This window comes from Nyctibius grandis, chromosome 4, assembly GCF_013368605.1.
Source record: "Nyctibius grandis isolate bNycGra1 chromosome 4, bNycGra1.pri, whole genome shotgun sequence".
Lineage (NCBI taxonomy): Eukaryota > Metazoa > Chordata > Aves > Nyctibiiformes > Nyctibiidae > Nyctibius > Nyctibius grandis.
Genome location: NC_090661.1, coordinates 41,517,627 through 41,544,341, shown reverse-complemented (window position 1 = coordinate 41,544,341; position 26,715 = coordinate 41,517,627). Strand labels below are relative to the sequence as shown.

General features: G+C 36.3%; 1 protein-coding gene across 2 annotated transcripts in view; it reads left to right on the top strand.

Annotated features, from left to right (window-relative positions):
- The window catches only part of PRKD1 (protein kinase D1), a 156,813-nt gene that overhangs the window by 67,849 nt on the left and 62,249 nt on the right, over positions 1–26,715 (top strand). For both annotated transcript variants that reach the window (XM_068398168.1, XM_068398167.1), the window contains exon 2: positions 15,698–15,836. In XM_068398168.1, coding sequence (XP_068254269.1) covers positions 15,698–15,836 — 139 coding nt within the window. The remainder of the gene's footprint in view (positions 1–15,697; positions 15,837–26,715) is intronic.

The window sequence follows — 26,715 nt, the reverse complement described above, 5'->3', positions numbered from 1 at the left end:
GAAGAGTTCCAGCTGTTAGCTTTCTCTGGTTAGTCTGACTGTGAGTGTTGTTGCTGATTAATAGAGTATGACAATTATAGTAATTATTTCTAATATTTTTTTTGTATAAGAAAAGCCACAGGAGTTGGCTGAATTAGTTCCTTTTCAGAGTATCTTTTTTAGAAACAAAAATCCAATAATGTGGAAATAGCACTACCATATTTGTTTTTCAGTGAGCACTTGTTGTAGCTACTTAAAACAAGCAAAAAAAAAAAAAGAAATTGGACCAGCAAAATATTTGTTGTGTAGTCTAGTTCTACATAGCCTCAGCTGTCGGAAATTGGAACATGCTGTTTCTTTGTCTGCAAGGAAGATGAATCAATAAATAGTCAAATTTCACTTTCTCGTACAGATGCTTATCAAAAATGATCAAATTGCATCCCAACCTTCCTTTAGAAATTGATCGGTTTACTCCCCTACTGCCATGTGCAGGAGAGCAAGTCTTTGAATTCCTTAATTATTCTATCATTCTTCCCTGAATCCCTTCTCTGGTGTCCTAGTTTTTTTGAATTTTAAATGCCACACATGAGTACAGACTTCCAGTTGCAGTTGCATCAGTGCCAAATGCAGAGGTAATAAATCCATATGCTTCTTTGATATTCCCCAGTTTATGGCAAAAGCAATTCACTAAGAGTGCATGTTCATCTAATTACCCACTACATTAGCTAAATTTCATAGTTGCTTTTCAGAAGAGAGTCCCTGTTACATCAGAGCAGCTTGTACTCCACATTTCCAGGGGCCTGACACAATATTTTGCAGTCTGACTTTGTGTTGCTGTTAAGTTATGCTTGTGCAGTCTCCTCATTACATTACCAAGTTATTTAGTCCGTAAGCCAAGGTGGTACTTAAATAGTAGTACTGTCCTTCATGTTATAATTTGTTGAACTGTGTATCTTTTGTTCCCATTGTTTTGAGAAGTCCACAGTTACGCAGGTAGTTCTGTTTCCCTTTTTAAAAAGCAGCACATTAGTTTTCCTCCTCTCAGTTGCTCCAGAACGCAACCACTGACTTTACAGCTCTTTCAATTTTGCTTTAAAGTTTTTTGGGCTTGCCAATATAAGTGTGCAGCTTCAGTGAGTCCTCTTCAACATCCATTACAACTGATGTTACACTAGAAAGCATTTTGTCATTAATACCTGATACTGCCTTTTCCCAAAATGGGGTGGGGGAGAAAGTGATTGATAAATATTTGTGGATGGTAGAATCTTTATAGTTATTTTTGTTCCTAAAGTATTAGCAAAACTTTTAATGTGCCTTAAGTATTTCCGCATATCTTCTGGATTTCCTTAGTGGTTTTCTACAACTCTTAAAGTTTCTATTTATATCTGTTGCTATCAGCTTTTTGTTTTGGACATTATATTTCTGTATGTATGAGACGCATACTTTAAAGCAATCTGGTTTTGCAATCTGTCAATTCCTATGTTTAGTGCATTTATATTTTGAAATCAATTTAAAAAAAATAATTAACCTTAAGGTTTATTCATGTGCTTCTCTTTGAATTATTTTCCTTGTTCTGTGAAAGCATTCCTAGATTCACAGAAGACCTAAACATATGTTTAAACTTTATGCCTGAGTGTGGTGAGAGATTTTCCTTCAGTGCAGACGTGTGTTATTAAAGGACATCGTGGATGCAAATGGAAACAGAGCAGCTACAAGCACTTTTGTTAAGAAACCATGCTGCCAACAAGATGTTTGGGGAGGAGGAGGCTCTCAGGAGGTTTTTTTAATTTTTAATCTCTTAACTGTCCAGTTTCTGTTGAGTGCCTATTAGAGAGACAGAAACTTTGTTATGATCTGTTTGTGATCCCATATATCTCTCAGTGGTTTCTGTTTCTTTAGTGATCTTGTCCTAGCCTAATGGTTAGGACTATGTTTGAAAAGTTATACAGTCCAGCTTTGAAACTTTCAGGTGGGAAAACCTAGAAACCCAAATGGCCTCTTCCTGAGTGAGTCACTATGTAGAAGTCTATATATATATATCTAGTATTATTGCATGAAAGCTGCCATTTTTTTTGTCACATTAAAAAAATAAAATCATGCTGTTTTCCTATCCCCAAACAGGTGTTTGGCAAGGAAAATCCTTTTGGATGTTGTGGACAATCGCAAACCTCCCATGGCATGCCTTACTCAGATCTGCAGAGAGATGCTAAATTTGCATAAAACAATTGTTTACAGACTTTTCTGTCCTAATGTTCTTTACTGTCTGTTCTAGACAGTTTCCTCTTAGTATTTTGGCTTTTCTAAGCCACATCTTGAATGGGGAATTAATGTGTATAACATGACATTATGAGTTCTTATGTTAGTCATCTGACTCCCTGTGCAGATGTGGTTCTAGGTACGTGTGCTCATGCTGACCTGGTGTCCAACATAAGCACCCTCAGCCTTTTGTCCTGCAATAATCTCCTCCTGATTATATTCATTATAGGATTAGGGAGCCCAGTAATCCTGTTATTTGGTGTTGTCTCTTTATCCTTTATTAATAAGGTTCCTAGTTATTAATAAATGGAAGTAAAATAAACAACTGATCAAAGAGCAAACTAGTTATTAGTACTAAAAGTTGAACCAACATGCTTCTTATACTTAAAAAACCATTCACATTTCTATCAAATTCAGTAGAAGAGAGCCCTTCACAAGTATTTTTCAAATGGTTCTTACTCTATTTCCTGGAATATAGAATAATGTTGTGAGTGGATGAAAGAGTAAGTAATTTTCAAAATCTCTCTTAATACTTTACTCCCAATGTAAGGGAGTTCTGCTTTTTGGGGAGGAAACCACATATCTGGGAATGCTTTAATTAAAACAGTAGTCTTGATCAGAGCTGTTTTGTTTTCTGTTTCTTTGCAAAAAAAGTGCTAAATTTCTCTTTAAACAATTACCTAAACTGACGTCTATCTTGAAGGAAATTAAGTGTATTTTGGAAGCAGAGTAGAGGTATAAAGAAGTGAGAATGATCTCTAGATCTCTTACCTTTATTAAATCTGTCTAGATCTCTTACCCCATACACAGAAACTATGATTGCGTGTAAGTAGCTTACATGCTGTGCGATCTGTAAAAAAAAAAAAAAAGACACTTGTTCTATGTCTTTGTAGTCTCTTGAGTTATGTACCTGAGTGAGTCTTCTCAATTGATGTAATGCTTGCTCAGAGATAGCTAAAATACATCTGGTGGTAGACTCTCACAGAAATGGGGGGGGTTTGTTTGTTTTTTAAATAATGTGTAGAATTGGCTCTTGCATTGGTTCCTTTTCATCTTTCTTAAATTAGGAGTTTGTTTTCCTAGATGTAGTATATGGCATAGAATTAGTAAAACTGCAGCTTCAGAAAGAGTGAATGCTTGTGAGGAAGGGACTCTTTAGTCACAGTCTTAAATCTTCTTTTGATTAAAGGAACTAGAAAAAGTACTTGATTTTTTTTAGTGATTCATCATCCTTTTTCTGCCTGTTCCCTGAAGGGCATGAAAACTTCTGCTCCAGTTCTCAGCCTCCTTGGTGAGAACTGTAATCTGTTTGTGAAGCATCTATATAAATGGATGCCTGTCAACCATCTGACACTGTTGTTGTCATGTTCTTCTAAACGTTTCACAGGAAGCTCCGTAATTCTGTACTGGGGTGGACAGTGTTGGGCTGCACAGAGAACGTATACAGGAACTGTGGGAGCCTTTCTGCTGAGGTCCCTGTGTTGCCTAAGAAAGAGAAATGTGGCATTAATGGATCGGTGTTAGCGGAACAGTGCTCCCAGACTCTCAGTATGAAATAACAAAGAAGACACGAACTGTTAGTGCTCTCCCTCAGTGCTTCTGCCTGTGAAAATTTTCAGGTAAATTATGCAGCATATGCAGATGTGGTATATGTGATGATAATACTTTTGGTCGCAACAGGATGCAAAGAGCAGTTTCTCTTTTGAGCTTCCTTGTGTGTTTATTGTTATTACTTTTCTAAATGGTGCTACGGAATTTAACCTCTTAATCTACATGATAGAGAAGTCAGCTACAAAAGTGTGTTTTGGTTTGCATGGCACATGAACTTTTAGAATTTTTATGTGATAAAATTATTTGAGTATTTTCTCAATATCTGAGTTATTGGAATTATTCTTTCTTTACATCTGCTTGACTCTGCATCATCTTTATTGTATTGGAAGCTGTAACAGAATATTCACAAAATGCTGAGGAAGTACAGTAGAAAAAGTAACTCTTGGAGAAGATAAATTATATTTAAGAGTCAGAGTTTATTTTAAATTAAGGTAGTCTTTACATCGGATTAGTGAAAATCAATTTCCAAGACATAATCACTGTATATTTTTGGTAACCCATTGCATGCAGTAATTCAGAACGAAGTACTTCCACAGAAGTATCAAAATATAAATCCAATCTTTTTAATGGAAATGAAGTAAGTTACATTAGTGTCTTGTGGTAGCACAAATAGTTACACTAGTTATGCTACAGATCTCTTTGTTTTAGAGAGAAGTGTTATTATTTAAGATTTTTCATGTTTAATTGCATTGAGCTGTTGTGGGTTGACCCCAGCCAGCAGCCACTTGCCAGACTCAGTTCAGGAGCAATAAGAGAAAACTTTTTTTTTTCCCTGCTAGAGCAACGTTACTAGGAATCATGATCTACAAAGTCACCATGATTTTACTGAAGCTTTCAATAGCAACCACACAAGTAAAATTTAACCTTTTTGAAGCTGTGTTTCTGATGTGTCAACTTTACTTTCTGTTTGCTGTTGGTTAAAAGAATCTAGATTTGAAAAAAATGCCATGTAGTGCTGTTAAGATGCCTTTATTTTGATTCTCTGCCTATATCTCTTGCTGCTTGCCCTGAACTGGGTTTTTAAAGTCTGCATGCAAGTAGCTTGAGTAATGTGGTGTATACTCCATGTTTTTGGCAGTGAGCAATTTGAGTGACGGAAGGGAAGCTGACATGCGGTGGCAGGAGGTGTAGGTAGCAAGAGAACATGTTTGTTTAAAGATAGTATGCAAAGGAAGCAACTCCTGCCCTGAGTGTCCACAGGGAGCAACCTGTACTGAAAGAGGCTGACAAAAGGGTTGCTCAGAGGTCAGGCTTTCTCCAAAATAGCCATGTTCCTATGTTTCACCACAGCCATGTTTCATCTGTTTCACTGGATATTTCTGTGAGGGAGCTCAGCTGTATTTTTCCTCTGTGGTCATCATTGTTCCATAGATGGCAGCTGCAGAAACAGTTGTAGTTTGGTGCCAGTCCAAGTCAGTATGTGTGAGCAAAGTACTCTGTTGCTGATCTGAGAGAGATCAAGGAATCTGATTTCTGCAGCAAACCACTGCTGCAAACAAAATGAGCAAAATATTTTTATGTGCATATTTGTTACCTAAAATATTGTTTACATCATGAACAATAAGAAGTTTGCTCCTTTCTGACGGCCCACTTGGAAAAGGCTTATTAGCCTCTATGCTGAAGGTATCACGTTGTGCTTTATAGAACATGTAATTGATCAAGGATTGTAGTAAAAAAGTAAAAAAAAAAATAAATACTGTAAATAGGGAATGATACTGCCCATGTTAAAGCATTAAGAAGCTTAACTGTTGTTAGGAATGTACCAAATGACAATAGTTCTCTGAAGTTATATCTAAAAATATATCTGTAAGTAAACCAAAATGAGAATACAGGCTCAAGAACTGGCCCAAAATCACGTAACCTTTTTTGTTTATTTGCGTGCTTCCTGACACAGTTTGAACCATGCCAAATCACACTCTTTCAGTTGATGCCCAGAGGATCTGGGTCCTAGCATGTGTGACTGTTTAAATAAGCAGTGGGAATGTCATCTCCCTGCTTCTGGGGAAAGACATCAGCTATATGGCAGTGAGCCATTTCCATGCTATTTAGCCTTGGATCCAGAGAATGGTTCCTGACTGGTTTAGTGGGTATAATCTTAGAAACTTCTCTGTTTCACTTAGTGATTAGATCAGAAGCAAACCTTCTAATACTTTTTTGGGAATGCAAAGGCAAAAAAGAAGCAAGGAGCTATACTGCTGTTCCCATTCACTGCTTTAACCCTTGTAAACCAGGCTCCTTGCTGCTATTCTCAAGGCTCACAAGACATCAAGGTCTTTCCTGTGCCTCTGTTCTAAGCCTGTTTTCCTTGCTCTGGTCATCTCTCTTCCTAACCTTTCAAAATTTCTTCGGTTGCTTCTTTACCTTCCAATGCAAGATCTTTATTCGTCAATCATTTGTCTTCCTTTCTGTACCTGTGGCAAATGGGCCTGACCTAAGCCTGTCTTGGGTAGTACTGCAATGTAGGCAGTATCAAGATGGTCAGTACTACTATTTATATTTTCTGTCACTTTTCCTGTACAACTGAAAGCTGATTGCCTGGGGAAAATAAAAAAGAAAAAAGGAAAGAAAGGAAAGGAAATAGGCGTTTATTGCCTATTCTTGCTGTTTGACTGCTAGGAAGTGTAATTGCAATCACTGAAAAGGTCTAGAGAGAGTCACAGTTTCTGAGATATCTTAAGCACAGCATGAAACATCCTGGAATGAGGTGGAGATACCACTGCTGCTGGTATCAGCAGGCACCAGCTCTGTTCTTACTCAGATTCTACATATATTCTGTATAGCCATAGTGTGAACTTGTATTTAAACTCCAGAGTTTGTATATGTTTGTAGTAACTGTAGTGATGTATGCGAAGAAAGTCTTTGAATACTAACTGATGTTTTTTTCAACAAAACCATGTAGTCTTGTGCTATTTTCTTTATGCATAAAGGAAAGACTAATATTTTCATGATGGATTTGTGCTTGGTAAATAGAGCCTTTTAAAAATCTCTTAAGTTTTGCAAGTGAGTTAATAGTGACTGCCACAATTAAGGGAGAATTTAGGCAGTCCTCTTGGCCAAAAATTCTTTGCTTTTCAGTATCATGAATTTGCTGTTGTATAACCTCTGTAGAGAAAGGAAATCCTGACTTCTAAAAATAAAATGCATTGTTATTTTAAGAATGTAAAAGAAGAATCTTTCAGTTTGGTTAATATGATTGTTTAAAAAATTTTATACATTTATATCTTTATTTTAAACCAGTTCTATCAATGTAAGACAATTAATTTATTTATTTTAAAACAAGTTACAGTTAGGTCAACAGCTTTGTTTAGGTTAGGCCAACCTAACTTCTATTTTAGCAAGTTAGGTTAGGTCAACAAACGTTCAAATGACTAAACTTCTCCACATGCTGTGAAGACATTGTTTAGCCCACAGTCGTTATGTGTGCTGGGTCGTTATCTTTGTGCTGTGAAAGATTTCCAGGTTTTATCAAGGTTCTTGCTGCTGTTACAGTAATCACTAAGGTCTTCTCAAAGAGGAAGGCTTGCAAAAATCTAACTAATTTAGAAGGAAAAAATAGTTATCACTAAAATAGATGTAGTTCAATTTAATATTAAGAAAAAGGTCAATGAGGACTGAAAAAATTAAGAAGACAACTCTCTACTTCCTAGAGTAAAAGCAACAGAAACTATCCCTTACAGGAAATGTGCAAAATTGTAGTAACATACAAAAAAAAAACAGAAACAAGAAGAGGACTTTTTTTTTTCTTTTGCACCTTTAGCCCTGAGAATCTATCTACCTGTTCTGTTACAAAAACATGACAATTTTAGTATTTTAAAAGAATTATTTTTGCAAAATTATCAGAGCAACACTCTTTTTTGACTATTGGATTACATTAGTAATTACATTGAAACCAGCATCAATATTTAGAGTATGTGTTTTCCAGCTCTTCCAGATAAAGTTCTTTGTGTGGAAGAAATTTATTTTTTACATCAGTTTTCCATTTGAGAATGTGCTAATCTTCCACATTGTTAATTACGAAACCAAACTGATCAGAGAGTTGTCTCACCTTAGACAGTCTCACCTTTCCTTTTAGTTAATTTCTAATAGAAATTGTGCTTTACTGCAGTAAAGAGGAAGGCTGAATATGCTCTCCATTCAAATAACTATGTATATGATTAATTATTATTAATTATTGAAAGCTTCCCAGTTCATATTGGAAATACATTAACATTTAGATATATCAGGTCTTCTAAAGTTCTGTTTCTTTAATAATAAAACCATTTGATTGTCACAGTAATTGGATAGAGTTTTGAATATCACCGATTTTTTTTTTTCAGCAGTTTGTCTTTGATCATTGTATTGTGAACAATCGTTAATAATACAGCACAGTTATGGGCGTATGTAGTTCAGCTTGTGCCTGCATGTGGATGGACGTATGCCATTGAAATTATTGACTGATACAATGGATAATGGATTAAATGAATTATTGAATACTTATAATTAGAGGTTCTAATTATTGAAATTTAATGAGTCTCCAATCTTTTTGTAGTATCACTTGAAGTCTTTTTAAATGAAAACCCAGAATTTACATAATCATTTGGCTTCTGTACAGTTATTGGTGAAATATTTTGGTGGATTTTCTTGAGATGTTCACGGTTGCTAAGGGTAAAAACACTTCAATGATTGCTTCCACTTCGGTATCTGCTGAAGAAAGGTTGGTGCTGAGCCTCCTTTTGCGCTGTGTTTTGTAGATAATCTGTTGCTGTAGTACACACAAACTGGGCAATACCAAATTATTGCTTGAGATCCTGACCAACAGGTTTTTTTAATCTGAAAAAGTAAGGGTGGTTTTGTTGTGTGGTGTTTTTTTTTGTTTTTTTTTAAGTCTTGGGGGTAGATAACGGTTATGTGATATTTTCAGGAAATGAAAGAAGCACACAACTTCAATCTGCTTACAGGTGACTTCAATGCTAGTACTGTTTCCTGTTTTTTACCGTAAAAGCTGCTACAGTATCATATAAAACACATTTTATATGGATGTTTAGACAGCAGTTTTTAAAGGCCTAATATTTGGAATAAAATTCTGTTATGCTTTTCCCAAATAATACGCTTTTATTGTGGTAATATTACAGTACATGTAAGGAGAAACTATTGGTATAATATGAAACAAGCATCGTTGAAAAGTCAGGAGTGGGAATGCTGAAAATTGACATTCAGGTCTTTATTGTTGAGATTTTTAAAAGTAAATCTTAGGGTAACCACACCTCTTGAGAGGTATGTACGTACATTTTGTTTCTTGTGGAAATGTAGCCAATTGAAGTAGTACTAGTAGTATTCACAGTCTGTGATGATCACTGCATCTGCTTTCAGTAAATATGAATAGTTTAAAAGCTAATAAACTAACAAATTTAAATCACTATTATCCAACAATAAACGCGTTGTATTCAGAATTGTAATACATTTGTAATCACTGCAAGCAACAGTAGTGAACACTATCTGGTTAATAGAATATTTAATTTCCCTTTTTAAAGTGGACAAGTAAGAAATAACTTTCACCTTGATCCAGAAACATCGTCTTGCTAAAACTTCAAACAGTCCCCATCTGCCATCCATGAAAACTGATTTTTAAATGGAGGAGATCTCTAAATTACAAGTTTTCCTCATCAAGCTATCTGAAATCAGTTGGACTCTACTGTGACATGGTTGTTTGTCTACATGAATGCTATTTTACACTAATGGCTGAAACCTTTTACCCTGCAAACTTACATGTGTGCGCTTAATAAATAGTTACACTGATCAGTAGTAGTCAAATTGTAAGTCAATTCAGTGCAGCCCTGTAAAGGGCACAGAAGTCAGATCTTCCTTGAAGATTTAAGCCTGGTAAACAGTTTATTTACTGCCAGAATTCTCTTGCTTCATGGGAGTGATTCATTTTTTTAAATGTCACTTTCAGTATGATGGAAAACAGTATGTTGTATTTCCTTTCTTGCAGAAGAGAATGTTATAGATTAGATAATAGTTTGCTTTGAGAGTAGTAGTTGTTTATGTGTGATATAACCTTTACAATAGTTTTCCCATGGTATACTATGATATCCCTCTTGTACATTACAGGATGCTTACCAGTAACATAGAATGAGGGAACAATACAGTGCTTCTGCTATAAGTCTATTGCACTGAGATAAACATAATAATCTACATAGCAAGGCTGGACAACATTAACTGCTCTTACAGCAAAGGTAATACTTGTACATCTTCTTAGGATACTTTATATTTTAATTTTTAAAAAAATTTTCTTAAATTACCTTTGATTTAGTAAATTAATGAACAAAACCTGTGGTTGTATAATACAGAGTTTCATCTGTATAATAAAGACAGTTTTTTTGAGAACAGTCATGCTAAGGTTAGCATTTTTTTGACCTAATATCACTGAGGATAGGCATAAGCAAGATTTAACATGGCTAGTGGACAGGGAAAGTTGTACTTAATAAATAATATAAAAATTAGTAATACACATTTAGCCATTTATTTTGTCCCCATTTGTTCTAGATAGTAAATTTTTCAGCATCGTGATTGATAGGTCATATAAGGTTATCTACTTTATCCTTCTATCCCAGCATAGAAAGATCAGCAGTCAGACTCCTGACATTTGTTTGATTTTTTTCCTGTTAAAAAACCCTCCAGTAACAGAGATTCCCTTTCTTAAGCAAACAATAAGATTTTTTAAAAAAATTTTTATCCTTGCAAAGCTTTCCTTGTCTCTAGTCTAATTCCCTGTATTGTATCCCTTCCTGTGTTTTGGATTTGCTAATCCTTAATGTTTCCTACAGAGGAGAAACAGATTATTCCCTTTCTATCGGCACCAGTCATTTATGTATTTGAAGACTGTAATCATTTATTCCAGGATCCCAGACAGGGACTGCATGTATCAAGGCTAAAGAACCTTCCTTTTTATGGGGGATATATCTAATATGATGTATCTTTGTAATGGTCTTAGACACCTCTCATAAATTGACCTTAAGTAGCAAAGTTGAAAGTACGTGTTTGGAAAACAGAAATAAGGCTCTTATAAGGATTCACATTGCACATTGGATATTCTCTTCAATAGTAGTTGCATTCCTTCTTATTTGTATTTTCTTTTGATTTTCTTTTAAAGTGGTTTTATTAAAAAATACTCTAATCTTTCCAGAACTTCAGTGTCTATAGTGAACCAAATTTTCAACTTACCTTCAGGTGTGCTGAACCTTCTATTCTTAGACTGACTACATTTTGTAGTTTTAAGTGTCTTAGAAGCATGCTGTCCAGTATTTCTTCTCTTTAAACTGGAAAATATCTAATAAATAACATCATCAAGACTGGGGATAGGCTTACATTAATACAGATGTTTTGCTAAATTGCAAATCTGGAACCCAGAATTGTTTGTAAGTGATGTAAATCATGTTAGAGAGCTGATCTTTCTTTCAAAAAAAGGGGGGAGAGGCAAACTTGAAATACACAACTAAACTGTGATAGTTTAACAAGTAGTTATGCTGTAAAGGTCATTTATCCTGCCTCAGTTGTAAACTGGTGCACCTTGGAGTAAACCACGCTGAAAGCAGTTTAAGAAGATGCATTTTATTTCATACTTGGAGTAGGCAACCAGTGTGCATATGGACAGTTGTGATGTTTTAATGACTACTGGTGCCTTGTTAAGCACCCAGAAATAGACTTTTTCTGAACCCCCTGTAAACAATTTTCCACTCTCCTGATTCTTACAGAAATATTTTATTTCCTCATTATAGACATTCCAATGACCATTTTACTCCTGGTAATTCTACTTTAAGCAGCTATTGTACTGAAACAAGGGCTTTTATTATTGTTGGGAATTTGGATCCAACACCATAGTTTTTAGTTAGCTTTTACATAGTTTGACATATATGCATTTCCTATTTTGCCCTGTATTAGGCAAAAAAAAATGCTATTTATAGTGTTGTAGTACCAAGCAATGTGGCTGCTTTCCGTTTACTTTTGTTTGTGCATATCAACATCATTGTTGGCAGGAATAAGCTTAGCAGAGGGAATATTTTTGTCACTGTTGCAACAGTTGGCCCTTACACAATGTTTTATTTGGAGAATCGCACCATCAAAATGGCTTTCTTGGCATGAGAGTAGTTTATCTGAGGAAAACTAACTCGAACCCAGAAGATAATTCTTGTATATAATTTACCAAAAAACATTGTGATTGAATTTATTTTTCACTACAGAAATATAATAAATAATACCTCAAAATACACATATTTATACACACATATATAATACATGTAATATAGCAAATAATTTTAAATGTAGAAAAAATAGAGCTAATTTGAAAAGAGCAAATGGAATGGGATTGTAAAGAGAAAGCAGTTTGTCATAATGAGTTTAGAGAGAAGTGCCTGCACTATCTCTGAAATCCGGTGAAATGAGAAAATTCTTTCAGTGTTTGAAAAAGATCAGCTGTGCCCATTTTGAAAGATATTTTTAATTTTTCACTGCTTCTGTAAAAGAGAATTCTCACTCTTATGACATGTCATCAGGCTTGTATACTGTAGCAAGGTAGGAATCTATTTAATTAAATTTATAACCCTACTGGGGTTACTTTCTCGTGCGTGTTGTAAATTTAAAATGATTATGACAAGAGTGAACCTGCCAGCTGCCAGCTCAAGTGCTGGAGTGAGAGGAAAAAGAGCTTCTCCAGCTGTGGAGCACCATGGCACAGGCATCCGAGTGGCTCCATCAGGCTTTTAGGTTCGGCTCAGTGCTGCTAGGTCAGACATTGAATGGCTTTGTAAGACACTCAGGTGTCTATTAGTGCCTGTGTCATCTGCTTTTCTATTACCTAGGCTACGCTAGCACCTCTATGGATGAAGAGACTAATTGCAGTTCAGATTACATCTCTTGAAAGCTTTGATTCCCTCCCACTTACACGTAATGTAAAGCAAATTTCTTTAAAAGCTGGGGTAGCTCTTTCACATCTAAGCCATGAATTTAATTCATTCTTGAACTAGAAGAAATGTTTTTGGCACTACATTGAATAATTTATTATTTTAATGAGATTTGGAAACAATGATAACTTGAGAATTAAGGTCCTTCAGCATTATTTGGCTTATTCTTACAGGTTTAATCCATAATATTTACTGCATCTTAAGTATGTGATACTTGAAATATTTATCTTCACATTTGGGACTGTGTGAGAAAATGTCATCTAGGTTGTGTAGTATTTATGCAATATTAAGAATATGTATATATATATATATGTAAGAGAACTTTTTTCAGGATTTGCACTGTTTCTCAGAAGTTCCTCCCTTAGGTGAAAATTACTCTTGTCACTATGTTTAGGAGTTGATTTAAATTGTATTGAAACTTCGATTCTCTTCTGCCCTTTCTCCTTTAGTTAAGATGATGGAGGATATTACTTTAGCATATAGAATATGGCTATAGAGTAACAGGAAGACACAAAGATGCCCAGATTCGCATTGCTGTGTAATGAAAATTGGTTTTGTCTACATTCTCTTTCGAAAACTTTCTATTTTCTCTGCCGTTTTACCTGCTTGGTAAACTTTTAAAATAATTTAAAGTTAATATGGTTCGTTAAGGTTACATCTCTTTTGGTAATTGAATAAGAATTGAATGGTTTTGATGTGTAGGCACCACCCATAATGCCTATGTACAGTCAAGAATTGTTCCTGCCTTCCCAGGAAAATGCACTTTTCTGAGGTGAGTATGAAGCAAGTAGAAGGTGCCTGCACAGTGGAATCATCCAAATATGGCATCATTTCATTACTTCACTGGTTATTGCATGACAAAGTGTGACTTTTGGCTGGCTAACAGCTCCATTAGAACTATGGCCTATATGACAGTTTTATTCTAAATAAACAAAAATTCAGTATCCATCTTTACTAATTTTGTTGCACCTGGTGTTGCTTCTGTAAGTTTTGAATGTGGTAATGCATATCTTTTACAGAACTCTGTTATTAAGTGTTTATGATTTTACAGAGGAATACAAAAATAGAAAATACCATTTTTGCTCCTCTTAACAAGAATAAAACCATGCATAACTTTTTTAGAAGGCAACAGACCAAACTTTTAAAGAGCAAGTTTTTGGTCCACATAGAGGTGGTAATCATCAGTGAGAAATATTTTGGAAATATGACGTAGTAAGCCATTTTCAGCTTTATGAACATGGTAAAGTACACCTTGCTATTACTGTGACTATTCATTTGATTGAGATTGTGAATGTGAATGGTTAACTGATTCCTAGGAAAGTTTTACAAATATATATCTCTTTTATATATGTAATTGTAATGCTTGTTTAAAAATATGTGTTGATGTTGGTGCCAGTCTTCTCAAAGTTTGGCAATAGATTGCCAACTCTTTCAGTTTATAATTAGTAGATGATAAAGGTGCTTAAGGAAATGGCCTTGAAATAGTATCTCATATAATACAGATAAGTGATCTATCTAGGATTTTTGATGTGGTGTACAGTGCACATGAGCAAAAATTCTGCATCTTTGAACACATGCACTATAGCAGAATTTTGCAGATATTCTGTGAGAATGCTTTTATGTTTAAGACTGGAAATTGTTTCTGTTCAGTATAATATGTACAGCAACTTTTTTTTCCAGGCAGGTAATCTGCCTAACCAAGAATTAGCAGTGGTTCAGTATTTATGGTATAATCTGGAATAAGACAGACAAAACTTCAGAGATTCAGATGCATTTCATTCAAACCAGGGATCTGGCCATTTTGTCTCTCTCTTTTCAGTGCATGCTTTAAAACTTAAAAAAATGCATAACTTTCTTGGGATACTTGGATAGATTGCAAAGCTTCCAGTAATCAATAATGAATATACTGTTTTAAACTCTTTTAAACTCTTTGTTGTGTTCCTTCCATTCTGCATTCTTTTCAAAGTAATTATAACCTCAGAACCTGACAGTTTATTTCTTGAGCTGTGTTTATCATTGTGTTTCTTTCACTGCATGTTGATAAAACTCCCAGATACTACATGGAGTAGTTAAGTTATGTAAAATTGAATTGAATCCTTTGTATCAAAAAGGGGTTCTTGGCTATGTTTTCAAAACAAAATCTTAGTTCTTTAAGCTGGGAGTGTGAAAAAAATTTAACTCCCATTTTTGTGCTGCAGCAAAAAAGATGGAAAAGAATGTTGCTTGGATAATAACCTCAAGTTTAATTTATAACCTCTGAGTTTTTTAAAATCTTTTATAGTTTAAACAGGACTTAATCTGGTTTCAAAGCTCCAACACCTTTGCATTGAAATAGAAGATTATGATTAAGTTTGGAAACATTGTTTTATGTGTCTAGTAACTTAAGGTAGGATGTGTCTAGTCTGAAGAAACAGGTATTTTCGAATGAGCTATCATTTAGGCATTGCATCTTAGGCAGAGCTGAAAAATATTTCTTCTGGCCTCAAGGCATTTTTTTTTGGCACTACTGGAGAGAAATCTTAGAATAATGGAATAATATAGACTGGAAGGGGACCCCCATAGGTCATCTAGTCCAAACACCTGCTCCAGGAGTGTTTAATTAGATCACCTTGCTCAGGAACTTTTCTTTGAAGAGTTGTCAGCAGTGGCTAAGGGATGCACTTATTTTTTTTTCTCATTTTCTAGTGGATACCGTATTGCTTACAGAGGAGGAGGAAGGCAAATGATCTTGCTTGGGGGAAAAGCCATTTTCAGAATATAGTAATAAATATTGTCATATGTGAAAAAATATATATTCTGTTCGGTACTAGTCTGAGGAATGGACTACTCTGCTCTCAAAATTAATTATATTAATTGTTTTTTACGGTTACTTATTTACAGTGTAGTAAATTCTGATGGGTTTGTATTTGCAGTTTCCTGAATGTGGTTTCTATGGAATGTACGACAAAATTCTGCTCTTCCGCCATGACCCTGCCTCTGAAAACATTCTCCAGTTGGTGAAATCAGCTGCAGATATTCAAGAAGGAGACCTAGTTGAAGTTGTCTTGTCAGGTAACTGAAAAACAGTGAAAATTACTGTCATGCTTTTGCAACCGAAAAGATCCACCGTATTTTTGTCCCAGTTAGGATTCAAGAAAAAGGAGATTTTGTTTGTATGGACTTTCACCTATGTTGGGTCAAAATCTTTCTCAGATGTATATAGGCATATTATGCCTATTGATTTGTTTTTTTTCCTGTTGCACTATGTACTTTTTAACAGCCTTTTATTTTGTCCATATTACTAGTTAAGCAATAGGTTAATTTTAAAAAGCAATTTCAAATATGTATATTCTACATTTTTAAAGGAAAAAATCATCCCATGTGGCACAGTAGAACTGAAATGTAACAAGTAACAACAAACTACAATAGATATTTTAACATTTACTTAATTAACAGAGTAGCTTGAAAGTTAGAATTGGTCTTCACATATCTTGCGTGAAGTATCAACAGTTTAATATTTAATTGGATAGAATATACATTTTTCTACTAGTCAATGCAGTCAGTTCATAATTACCTGTGGAGGAATTGTCAAGGCTGTTCTTGCTAACAGTGACCTGGCTCCTTTTAAAGTAAAGATTTTTAGCTTTTACCTTATAGTATAAGTGCCATAAGAATGTCCATCGGAAATAGGCAGTATGCCTGCCAGGGCTGCTCTGACTCCTTACATGATTTATTTTTAAAATTATTTAGGAAAGGAAGAGGAAGACTTAAATTCTAGGTGAGGAAGTAAATAAAATTCTAGAAATATATATTATTTATGGATGGCTTTCCAAGAGGAGTGCTGGATGCTTCTTGTACAGGAGTGTTGATTGTCTGACAGGTATGGTGTGGAAGGTGAAAAAGTGGAACAGAAGAAAATAACTATTTAGGGCCTAGGAAGTGCAAAAATCAGAGGAGATAAGTTGAGAATATAAGTCAGTGCAAAGCCAGAGAATGAAAGTTATAGTCTGAAGGTGACTAGCAGGTGCAGGGATGTAAGAAGGGGTGTAGTATGACTGAATCATAAGGTGAAAGGCCAAATTTTGGAGGCAGGGAAATGATAAATGGATTTAAGGAGCATGTTTGGCCAGCAGAATAACCATAAAGAGTGGATTACTCAAATTGAAGTAGGAAATAAGCAGAAATTACGTGACTGGAATGTAGAGAAAGTCTGGGGATGCCGTTAGGTGTCAACAGGACTTGTCAAAAGTTTAGATGTAAGAAGGGATGAGTTATGTGACTAGGAATGGTGCAAAGTTTACGAGGGTATGCAGTAGAGTGAATGCTGGAATTGTAAAGATGTAAAAGGTGGTATTTGATAACTAAAACTTAGAAGATGGCTGAAGGGCTTTATTTTTGCAGTTGGAACATGCAGTTAGAGCATCTGGAAAGATGCTTAAAAACAGGGAGACATATATGTCACATAAAAGTCAAAATTGGATCTATAGAAGGGTGTAGGATTAGTGAAGAGAAAGCCAAAGTCCTAATGGATGCTGAAAAGAGTGGAGATAAGAGTTAGGTCACATAGTCTAAGCCAACTGAGCTTTTAAATATAGTTTTCTTGTATAGGACCCTGTTCCATAGTCTTTGATTAGAATAGGAAGAAGTACGATAAGGAATAATGCAAGTCATTCCTGTAAGTCATCGTTCATCTTTTCCATATCAGGATACAAATTTTTCCATTTTGAAAAAATACCAATAATCTTTATTTCGTATTTCCCACAGAAAATAATCACTCCAGATCAGTAAATCAGATGTGCTGGAAGAAAACAGCAAGGAATTTAGTGCTTTATTTGATGTATTGTTTATATCCTTTTGAAATGGAGACCACATATCTTCCAGTTCACCAAAATTGGGCAAGTAGCTGTTTAAATCTTCAAGAGCAGCACTTTATGTAGTATTTGCAAGTGAGAAAGGAGAACTATACTGTTTAAGAGCATTAGGGGATTTATGGTTTTATTTTTTCAGGTGAAGCATCACTCCACAAAAGTGGTCAAGCATAAGCAACTCTGCAATTTTTAGAGGAAGGCTATTAAACCAGCACTGCATGAAACTGTGGGTGGTACCTAGAATTGCCCAGAATCTGTATATTTTTTTCCTCTTGCCCTCCAGCTTAGAGTATATGTTGCTGGCTGAAGGTTTGAGATTATTACTATCACAAAGTACTGTTGTTCTGTGTTCTAGTCACCAAATTTTAGCTAAAGGTAAATCCCTAGAGTGCGCTATCATACACTTCCTAATAATTCTGTTATACAGTTGTTGACAGTATTGATCAGCTGTATCATTTTATCTGTTGTGGGTTTTTTTTATTATGAACTCATGAAAGAAATTTATCTTTGTTTATTATCTTCTTGTTATTGATTTATGATGTTTCTGTGATGGACTGTTGCCCTTTTGCAATTCACTGACTGTATCAACTCTATGAAAAGTTGTGCAACTGTAACAGTGTGTCATGATGGGTTAAAAAAAGAAAAAAGAAAAAGAAAATAGAGAATTTAGGGGATCCAAATCTTTTAGAAGGTCATTGTAATGGAGGCAATTAATAGGTTAAGAAAATTGTTGTATCTTGAATAAATTTACAATGCAAAACACACGTGTAAGATTGTGATGTATTGAGAACTATATGTATTATAATTTTTTGCATACTGTTTCATAGTTTTACAGGAAATAGGGTGTGATCGTACCTGTGTAGTCATAGCATTTCAGAGTCTTTAATTCTTAATTTTGTTAATTTGTTTTCACTGAAAGTGATTAGTAGTTCTAATCCCTGAGAATAGTTCTTATCTCAGTTTTATCATCCAATTAGTAGTAGTTAGTAATAGAATTTGTTTCTTTCTCTCTTTTTTTATTTGTTTTGGTGTCCTGTTCCCCCTTCTGCCTCACCCCCTGTATATCTAAAGCTACTTCTGGAAAATATGAGAGAGAAATATTACTATCATCTCTTTGACCAACCAGCAGTCCAATGCTAAAAGCTGTTTCACATGTTATTTGAGAGTGCCTAATTTATGTAACCTTAACTACAGCCATCGCTCATGTCCTCACTAAAATGAAGTGGATTTTTTTGATAACAAGTCAGGATCGAGGAATCTTAAGGCTCTTCTGGCAAAGTATACTGGTTTCTTAATTCCATGTGGCCCAAAGACTACGATTTTGTTTGTTTGTATTGAAAATTGAAGTAATCATTTTTCTCCTCTCTGCCAAAAGATTTAAAAGTCTTCCTTGGGCCTTTCCTTCCTTAGCAATGAAAAATTATCTAGTTCTTATGCAAATAAATGTGTATTTGTAATATTTTATATTAGCAAAGCTGACAAAGTATACTTTGAAAAAGCAGTTATTTTTAAACTAACTTCAGAGGCAATAGATTTAGAACAGTACAGAGTACTTAAAAAAAATTGTGCCCTAAGTAATGATATTGCTATCAAGTTCATACAGTGTTCATCCAGAACGTTTGATGGTGCATACCAGAAATGTATTCTGACCCTGTGCAAAAGGTGGCAAATTATTTATTTTTAGATTATGATTTAGATTAGATTATTATTTAGATTAAGTCCATATCTCTTTTGGACTAGGGCGGCTAGAGCTGGACACAGTACAGAACTGGACACAGTGCACAGTATTCAAGAGTGGCCATGCAATGACATTGGTCACCACTTTACGGGTACAACCTGTCAGGCCCCATGGATTTATGTATGTCCAGTTTGCTTAAACGTTTCATAATCTGATTCTCCTCTACTGAGGGTAAGCCTTCCTTTCTCTAGACTTCCCCTCTGGTCTCAGGGATCTGGGACTCCTGAAGGCTGATCTTGCCTGTAAAGACTGAGGCAAAGAAGGCATTGAGTACCTTGATCTTTTCCCTAACCTTTGTCACTAGATTACCTGTCCCATTCAGCAACAGGACCACATTTTCCCTCGTCTTCCTTTTGCTGCTTTAGTTAAGAAGGTGAAGCTTCCTGTTCCTGTTAGCTATGTAAAGAGATCTTATTATGAAACCTTGACAACAATGTGAGGTTTGCCAGAGGAGGAGGAGTGGAGACCAGTCAGTCAGGGGTTTGTGATATCTCAAGAAGTTTAACAGCTGAAACCCAAGAAAAGGGGTGGGTCTGTTGTTTGTACCTTTTCAGTTGCACTGTCATACCAGATTCTTCAGTATGATTTCCTGAAGATGGAATCCCAGCTTTCATTAACTTGTGTCTGCTTTCAGTCATCCTCCTGTCCTACTGCAGGAGTTTCCTGTGAAGACTAATTGCTAAGATATGTTTTCTATATTAACATGCTGTAATACCAGCTCTTAAACAGGAAGGTTTTCCTTCCCCAATTGCACATGAACTTTAACATTAAAGAAATCACAGAATCACAGAATGTTAGGGATTGGAAGGGACCTCAAAAGATCATCTAGTCCAATCCCCCTGCCGGAGCAGGATTACCTAGATCATGTCACACGGGAACGTGTCCAGGCGGGTTTTGAATGTCTCCAGAGAAGGAGACTCCACAACCTCTCTGGGCAGCCTGTTCCAGTGTTCAGTTACCCTCACCGTAAAGAAGTTTTTCCTCAAATTTAAGTGGAACCTCCTGTGTTCCAGCTTGCACCCATTGCCCCTTGTCCAGTCAGTGGATGTCACTGAGAAGAGCCTGGCTCCATCCTCATGACACTTGCCCTTTACATATTTATAAACATTAATGAGGTCCCCCCTCAGTCTTCTCTTCTCCAAGCTAAAGAGACCCAGCTCCCTCAGCCTCTCCTCATAAGGGAGATGTTCCACTCCCTTAATCATCTTCGTGGCTCTGCGCTGGACTCTCTCTAGCACTTCCCTGTCCTTCTTGAACTGAGGGGCCCAGAACTGGACACAATATTCCAGATGCGGCCTCACCAGGGCAGAGTAGAGGGGGAGGAAAACCTCTCTTGACCTACAAACCACACCCCTTCTAATGCACCCCAGGATGCCATTGGCCTTCTTGGCCACAAGGGCACACTGCTGGCTCATGGTCATCCTGCTGTCCACTAGGACCCCCAGGTCCCTTTCCCCTATGCTGCTCTCCAACAGGTCTGTCCCCAACTTGTACTCATACCTGGGGTTGTTCTTGCCCAGATGCAGGACTCTACACTTGCCCTTGTTATATTTCATTAAATTTCTCCCCACCCAACTCTCCAGCCTGTCTAGGTCTCTCTGAATGGCAGCACAGCCTTCCGGTGTGTCAACCACTCCTCCCAGTTTTGTGTCATCAGCAAACTTGCTGACAGTGCACTCTAGTCCCTCATCCAAGTCATTAATGAGTATACTGAGTAGTACTGGTCCCAGTACCGACCCTTGAGGGACTCCGCTAGACACAGGCCTCCAACTGGACTCTGTCCCATTGACCACCACTCTCTGCCTTCTTTCCTTCAGCCAGTTCACAATCCACCTCACTGCCTGATCATCCAGACCACCCTTCCTCAGTTTAGCTGTGAGGATGCTGTGGGAGACAGTGTCAAACGCTTTACTGAAATCAAGCTAGACCACATCCACTGCTTTACCATCATCTATCCACCAGGTTATGTCCTTATAAAAGGCTATCAAGTTGGTTAAGCATGACTTCCCGTTGGTGAAGCCATGTTGACTGCCCCTAATGATCCCCCTATCCTTGATATGCCTAGAGACAGCATCAAGGACAAGTTGTTCCATTTCCTTTCCAGGGATGAAGGTGAGGCTGACCAGTCTATAGTTACCCGGGTCCTCCTTCTTGCCCTTTTTGAAGACTGGAGTGACATTCGCTTTCCTCCAGTCCTCAGGCACCTCTCCCGTTGCCCACGACTTAGCAAAGATGATGGAGAGTGGCCTAGCAATGACTTCCGCCAGCTCCCTCAGCACCTGCGGGTGCATCCCATCAGGGCCCATGGATTTATGGACGTCCAGATTGCTTAATTGGTCCCTGACCCAGCCCTCATCAACCAAGACAGACTCCTGCTCTATCCTGACTTCCTCTGGGTCCTCAGGGGTCTGGGGCTCCTCAGGACAGCCTCCAGCAGTATAGTCAGAGGCAAAGGCGGCATTCAGTAACTCTGCGTTCTTTTTATCCTCTGTCTCCAGGGCACCCACCTCACTCATCAGTGGGCCTACACTGGCTCTAGTGTTGGTTTTATCTGCAATGTATTTGAAGAAGCCCTTTCTGTTGTCCTTGACAGATTGCTGGATTTAGTTAGACTGATCTGCTAACAGTTCAGTGTTTTTCTCTAGACAACAACACTATGCTCAGAAGACTTTTTCTCTCTAAATGCAAAGGAGAGCAAATGAAACTTGTAATATGTCATGGCCTGACTTATGATTACCCTATTACAAATTAAAGCCTTCAGTCAGATGTCTCAAGTTATACAAGAAATTAAATACGTTTCCTCCGTAAACACTGAAGAGCATCAGCATCCTCCCACATGTGAGCCTTGAGTAAATGCAGCAATTAATTTCCGCAAAGTTAAAATTCCTGTGTCATGGAGGGGAGGAAAAGTATGCCCAGTTCTGCAACACTGGAGAAGAGAAAGAACTTTATAAATGGTCTGTAATGTTCGGGGAAGTATTCACACTAATGCAGGCAGTTTTTTATTGAAATACATTCAGACATATTTTCAAATTATTATAGATTTTGGCAATAGTGCATCACAAATCAGCTGAAGATACGTTGTCTCTCCTTTTTAATTAAAAAAAAGTCTAACTAAATACAGGGCCATAAGAATTTTTTTCATGATACTTAATTTGGATATGCCTTGAAAATTTATTTTGACGGCAGGAAAAACTTCTCTGAAAACAGGAGAGTGTGGTCTTGAGCGCTATGGTGGCTGATATTGAGCACTTGAGCAGTGGGAAGGACAAAAGAAATGCAATATATGTTCAGATGTTTATGTTGAACTGGTTGAAGTGTTTTATTTCTAGCCTCCATTACAAGTATCTAAGCAGAATATGCATTCTAAAGTTCTTTAAATTCAAGGTATATTATGACAATTATTTTTGAATGGCATGTGTGAAAGAGGCAGTAGAACACAGTGTTGCTGCTACAGCTTTGCTGCTGAAAACTGTGCACTGTGGGTAAACATCCCCTGAGGCACTGATATCTGATGTCAAAAGCTGTACTGATCCACTGCATTCATTTCTTATTGCACATGTCAATACTGGTCAGAGTAGAGAAAGCTGAACTGTCACTCCTAGTACTATGGGGTTGTACAATCAGTTCATATCCTAATACTATGCATTTTCTAATTTTCATTATAGTTTACTTAATTACAAGGTCTTTTATAAAGGCTGGACAACCTGTGATTAATTTTTTTCTTATTGCACTTATGTTCTTGGTAGTTTAAGGATAATAGATATGATCATCTTCTGTTTTAGAGCTTATATTACAGGTTCTTGAAAGATATGAAAATTTATCTAAAAAATTTATAATTGAGAGGAGTTGCTCATTGTAGCTGAAGCACTTTAGTCCATTTTAGGGAAGAAAATTGTAGCTGCGGATGTCATACAGTATAACTGAAACAGTTTGTGGTAGAGCTAGAGGTTTCTGGTGAAACACAAGAAATTTAATGAGCTCAGAGTGCATCACCTGCTGTGCTTTTATATTCATAATGAACATTATTACTTGCATTTTGCATTGGTGCATTATGCAGTAGGATTTTAATGGAGTGTAAGAATTGCATGACTTGCTGAACAAATGTTGTGTGTCTGTCTGCTGACTGGTCCAGAGGAGATAAGCACCGGCAATTGCACTCAGCCAGAGGAATTGTCATGCAGTGCCAATATATATTCTGGTATTTTGGAAGTGAAAAGCAGGGCATTATGAGAGTGGAAGCAAAAGGATGTGCTGCGTTACAGACTCAGTCAACTGCATGTTAAAAGAGGAAAAGGGAACTTTCATTATGAACCTTAGTAGCCCTCATAAGTACAGTTTTATTTTCATCTCTTACACTGTTTCTTCCTTTTATGTATTTTTTTAAATATTATCTGGTTTAATACTTTATTTCAGTTGACTACATGGGATTCTGATAGTGTTTGTATAGGAGATATGGGGATATGTCAGAAATGTATTACTTAAACCCACAAATTTGTATGTTGAACCCAATCGGTTTATTAGGCTACACTCCTGGGTGTTCATCGAACAGTATCACTAACACCATTCTATCAGTAACATGTTGCTTCCCATGTTGCTGGTTTTTTAGCTGTGAATTTTCTATTTCATTTCTTCTTCAAAATGTTAGAGAAGTGCATCTGGTCTCCTGGTGCACGAGAGAGGAAAGTCCTTTCTAGTGCCATGAAAATCTCCACTGATGTGTTCATTGAATCTGACATTTACTTAGCTAAATTGGCTTTCAGACTGAAAAATGATCCGAATCTTTGCAGAAAGGATTTTATCAAGTTATAATTGTAGGAAGATTTCCTTTTGATTAGAATACTCTCAAAAATTAGTAGGCAGCCCAAACCAGGAAGCAAGGTACTGAAGTTGCAGTCAAAGTTATAATCAAAGGTGGCTGCAAATGAGCAGTCAGTCATTCATAAACACTGAAAGGAAGAGAAACCAGAAGTTGCATCTTTGTAGGTGGCTCTCTCTAAAATGCATTCTTACTGTTTGCTCAAGAAAAGGAAGTAAACTTTATGAAAGGTGAGCTTAAGTTGAAGAGTGTTCTTCAGTCTTGATGTGATTAAGTAATATTTGCTACAAGCTTCAACCTTCAACTGGATCTGTGAAAAGGTAACTTTCATGTTCCACTCATGAAATAAAGAATGCAGATACAAATCACCAAAATAACGTTATGAAAATTTCATAGTAGATTTGAACAGAATGGAATATGCTTTCTCCGATAAACTGGCTTCTTTAAGCTTAACCCCTAGTTTTGGGAGCTGTTTTGTATTCTTTTGACTAGGCTTTTAAAATTATTTATTTCAACTGCCATTTGTTAATGCCAATAAAGAGATATTAATTATTGAGAGGTAGTCCTTCATACACAGACTCTATAGAACAAGCTGATAAATGAGAGTTGCTGTGGCTCTGTGCTTCTATGCTCTGACTCTTTTTGATTTCTGTTTTTTGAGGCTTTCAAGCAAACAGTTACTTTAGATGCCTTCAGACTTTTGTTCTTGCCAGCATAGTTCATGCCCTATGCTATACCTTATTCATGAAAGTTTATTAAAAACTGCTGTGTAAATTTGCCAACTCTTTTCATGTCATATAGAGCAAAAAACAATTTTATATTTACAGTTATAATATGAGTGTGCTTATAAAAGTCCTATCTATTTTTACTGGGGCAAAATTACATTGGCATGTAAGAGATCTCTGCCAGCCGCTGGAAGGCAGACGATGAAAGGTTAGCATCTTGTGCAAATTAGTGGAATGTACTTCATCTGCTTGCTGTGAGCAGTTGAGCTCAACTTGGCAGGATTCCTGAGGCAAGAAAGTCAAATAGCAGCTATTTTGTGTTCCCTTGCTGAGCTGATGAGGGCAGGAATTGATCCACTGATTTTGTTAAGAAGCTGTTTCTGTTTTAACACCACATAGATGTGACACCATCTGATCATTAGATGCTGACATTTTATGTGGATTCAGTGCAGTTTATACTGTTTGGTATATGATAAAATATATTGAACTGAATAAAAGCTGTGGATAACTATGCAATTATAGTAAATACCATATATCAACATATAACTGGATTGTAATGTTAGCTTGACTGCCAGCTCCTTGAGATAAACATAATAATGTTATATCTTTGAACATCATTTTATAGTACTTACATAGTTGGTCAGAGTTTGTGACTTTGCTTCATTGTGATTGAAAAACATCGTTCTCTTGGTGTCTTCATGGCTGTGTTAACACCTTCTTTTTCTGGAGTCTTTGAGAAATACAACTATGTTTTCTCTATCCTGTCCAAGATGATACCTTTTAAAATTATTCTTTCTCTGTGTCCTTTTAATTGTCTCTAGCTGTCATGTTTTTTTCTTATTTCTGTAGAGGTAAGGCTCACTACTGAGTAGGTTAAAGTGGATTTTTGTACCCCTCACTGTTCTTTAGCCTACATTGTTCTTGGATAATGAATTTCAGATAGATGACTTCGTGTTTGAAGTTCTTAGGATTAAAAGATTCTTCTTTTGTTTGTATTTTGCCTCATTGTCCTTTCTTCAGCTTGTAAGTATTATAATTGTTACCTTCTGGATACAGACTTCAAGATTCTTATTTGTTCTACATCAGCAGACTCTTTCGAACCCCCTGTCTTGCCTTACCATTCTTTTCTTTCTGCTGCAGAAGGGAGTAGGTAAAAATAGGATTAAAAAAATAGGTAACTATCAACATCACTTCCTTATATTCTCTGGCTGAATCATCGATAGTACACACTGAGTAAAATGATATGCGACAGGCAAATGTTAGTAGGGAAGCGGTTAGTGTGCCAGCTTTGCTTTTACTGCTCTTACAGAAATACAGGTCTTGCTAGTTATTCTTCCTTGGGTCTTTCTATATGTTTTTAGTATTTAATAATTATTTCAGCAGCAGAAAATCTGAAATAATTGCAGGATTTTGTGAATGTGGATTGCAAGAAAGCAAGCAGTGTATTTCTTCATAGGAACAAAATTAGCTTTAAGTTTTTAAGTAAGCTTTTTGAACTCGAGTAATTTGTCACTCATGTCAAGATTTTAGATGTCTTTTAAAGGCTTGATTGGTTGGTAATCATAAACAATGTCATTTTGTATTTATTAAAAAATTAAATTAAATTTTGGAAAAAATACTATTGGTAAGGAAGGTGAGTTTTCCTTGAGAGAAACTACAAATACACACACATCTTTCTCTCAGGACAGAACCTGTTTATGAGAGTTCACTATTCCACCTCTAGCTAATAGATCAGACATCCAACATTGTACAGCTTTAATTGACCAATTTCAGAGATAATACATTATCAGTTTCTTGGTGT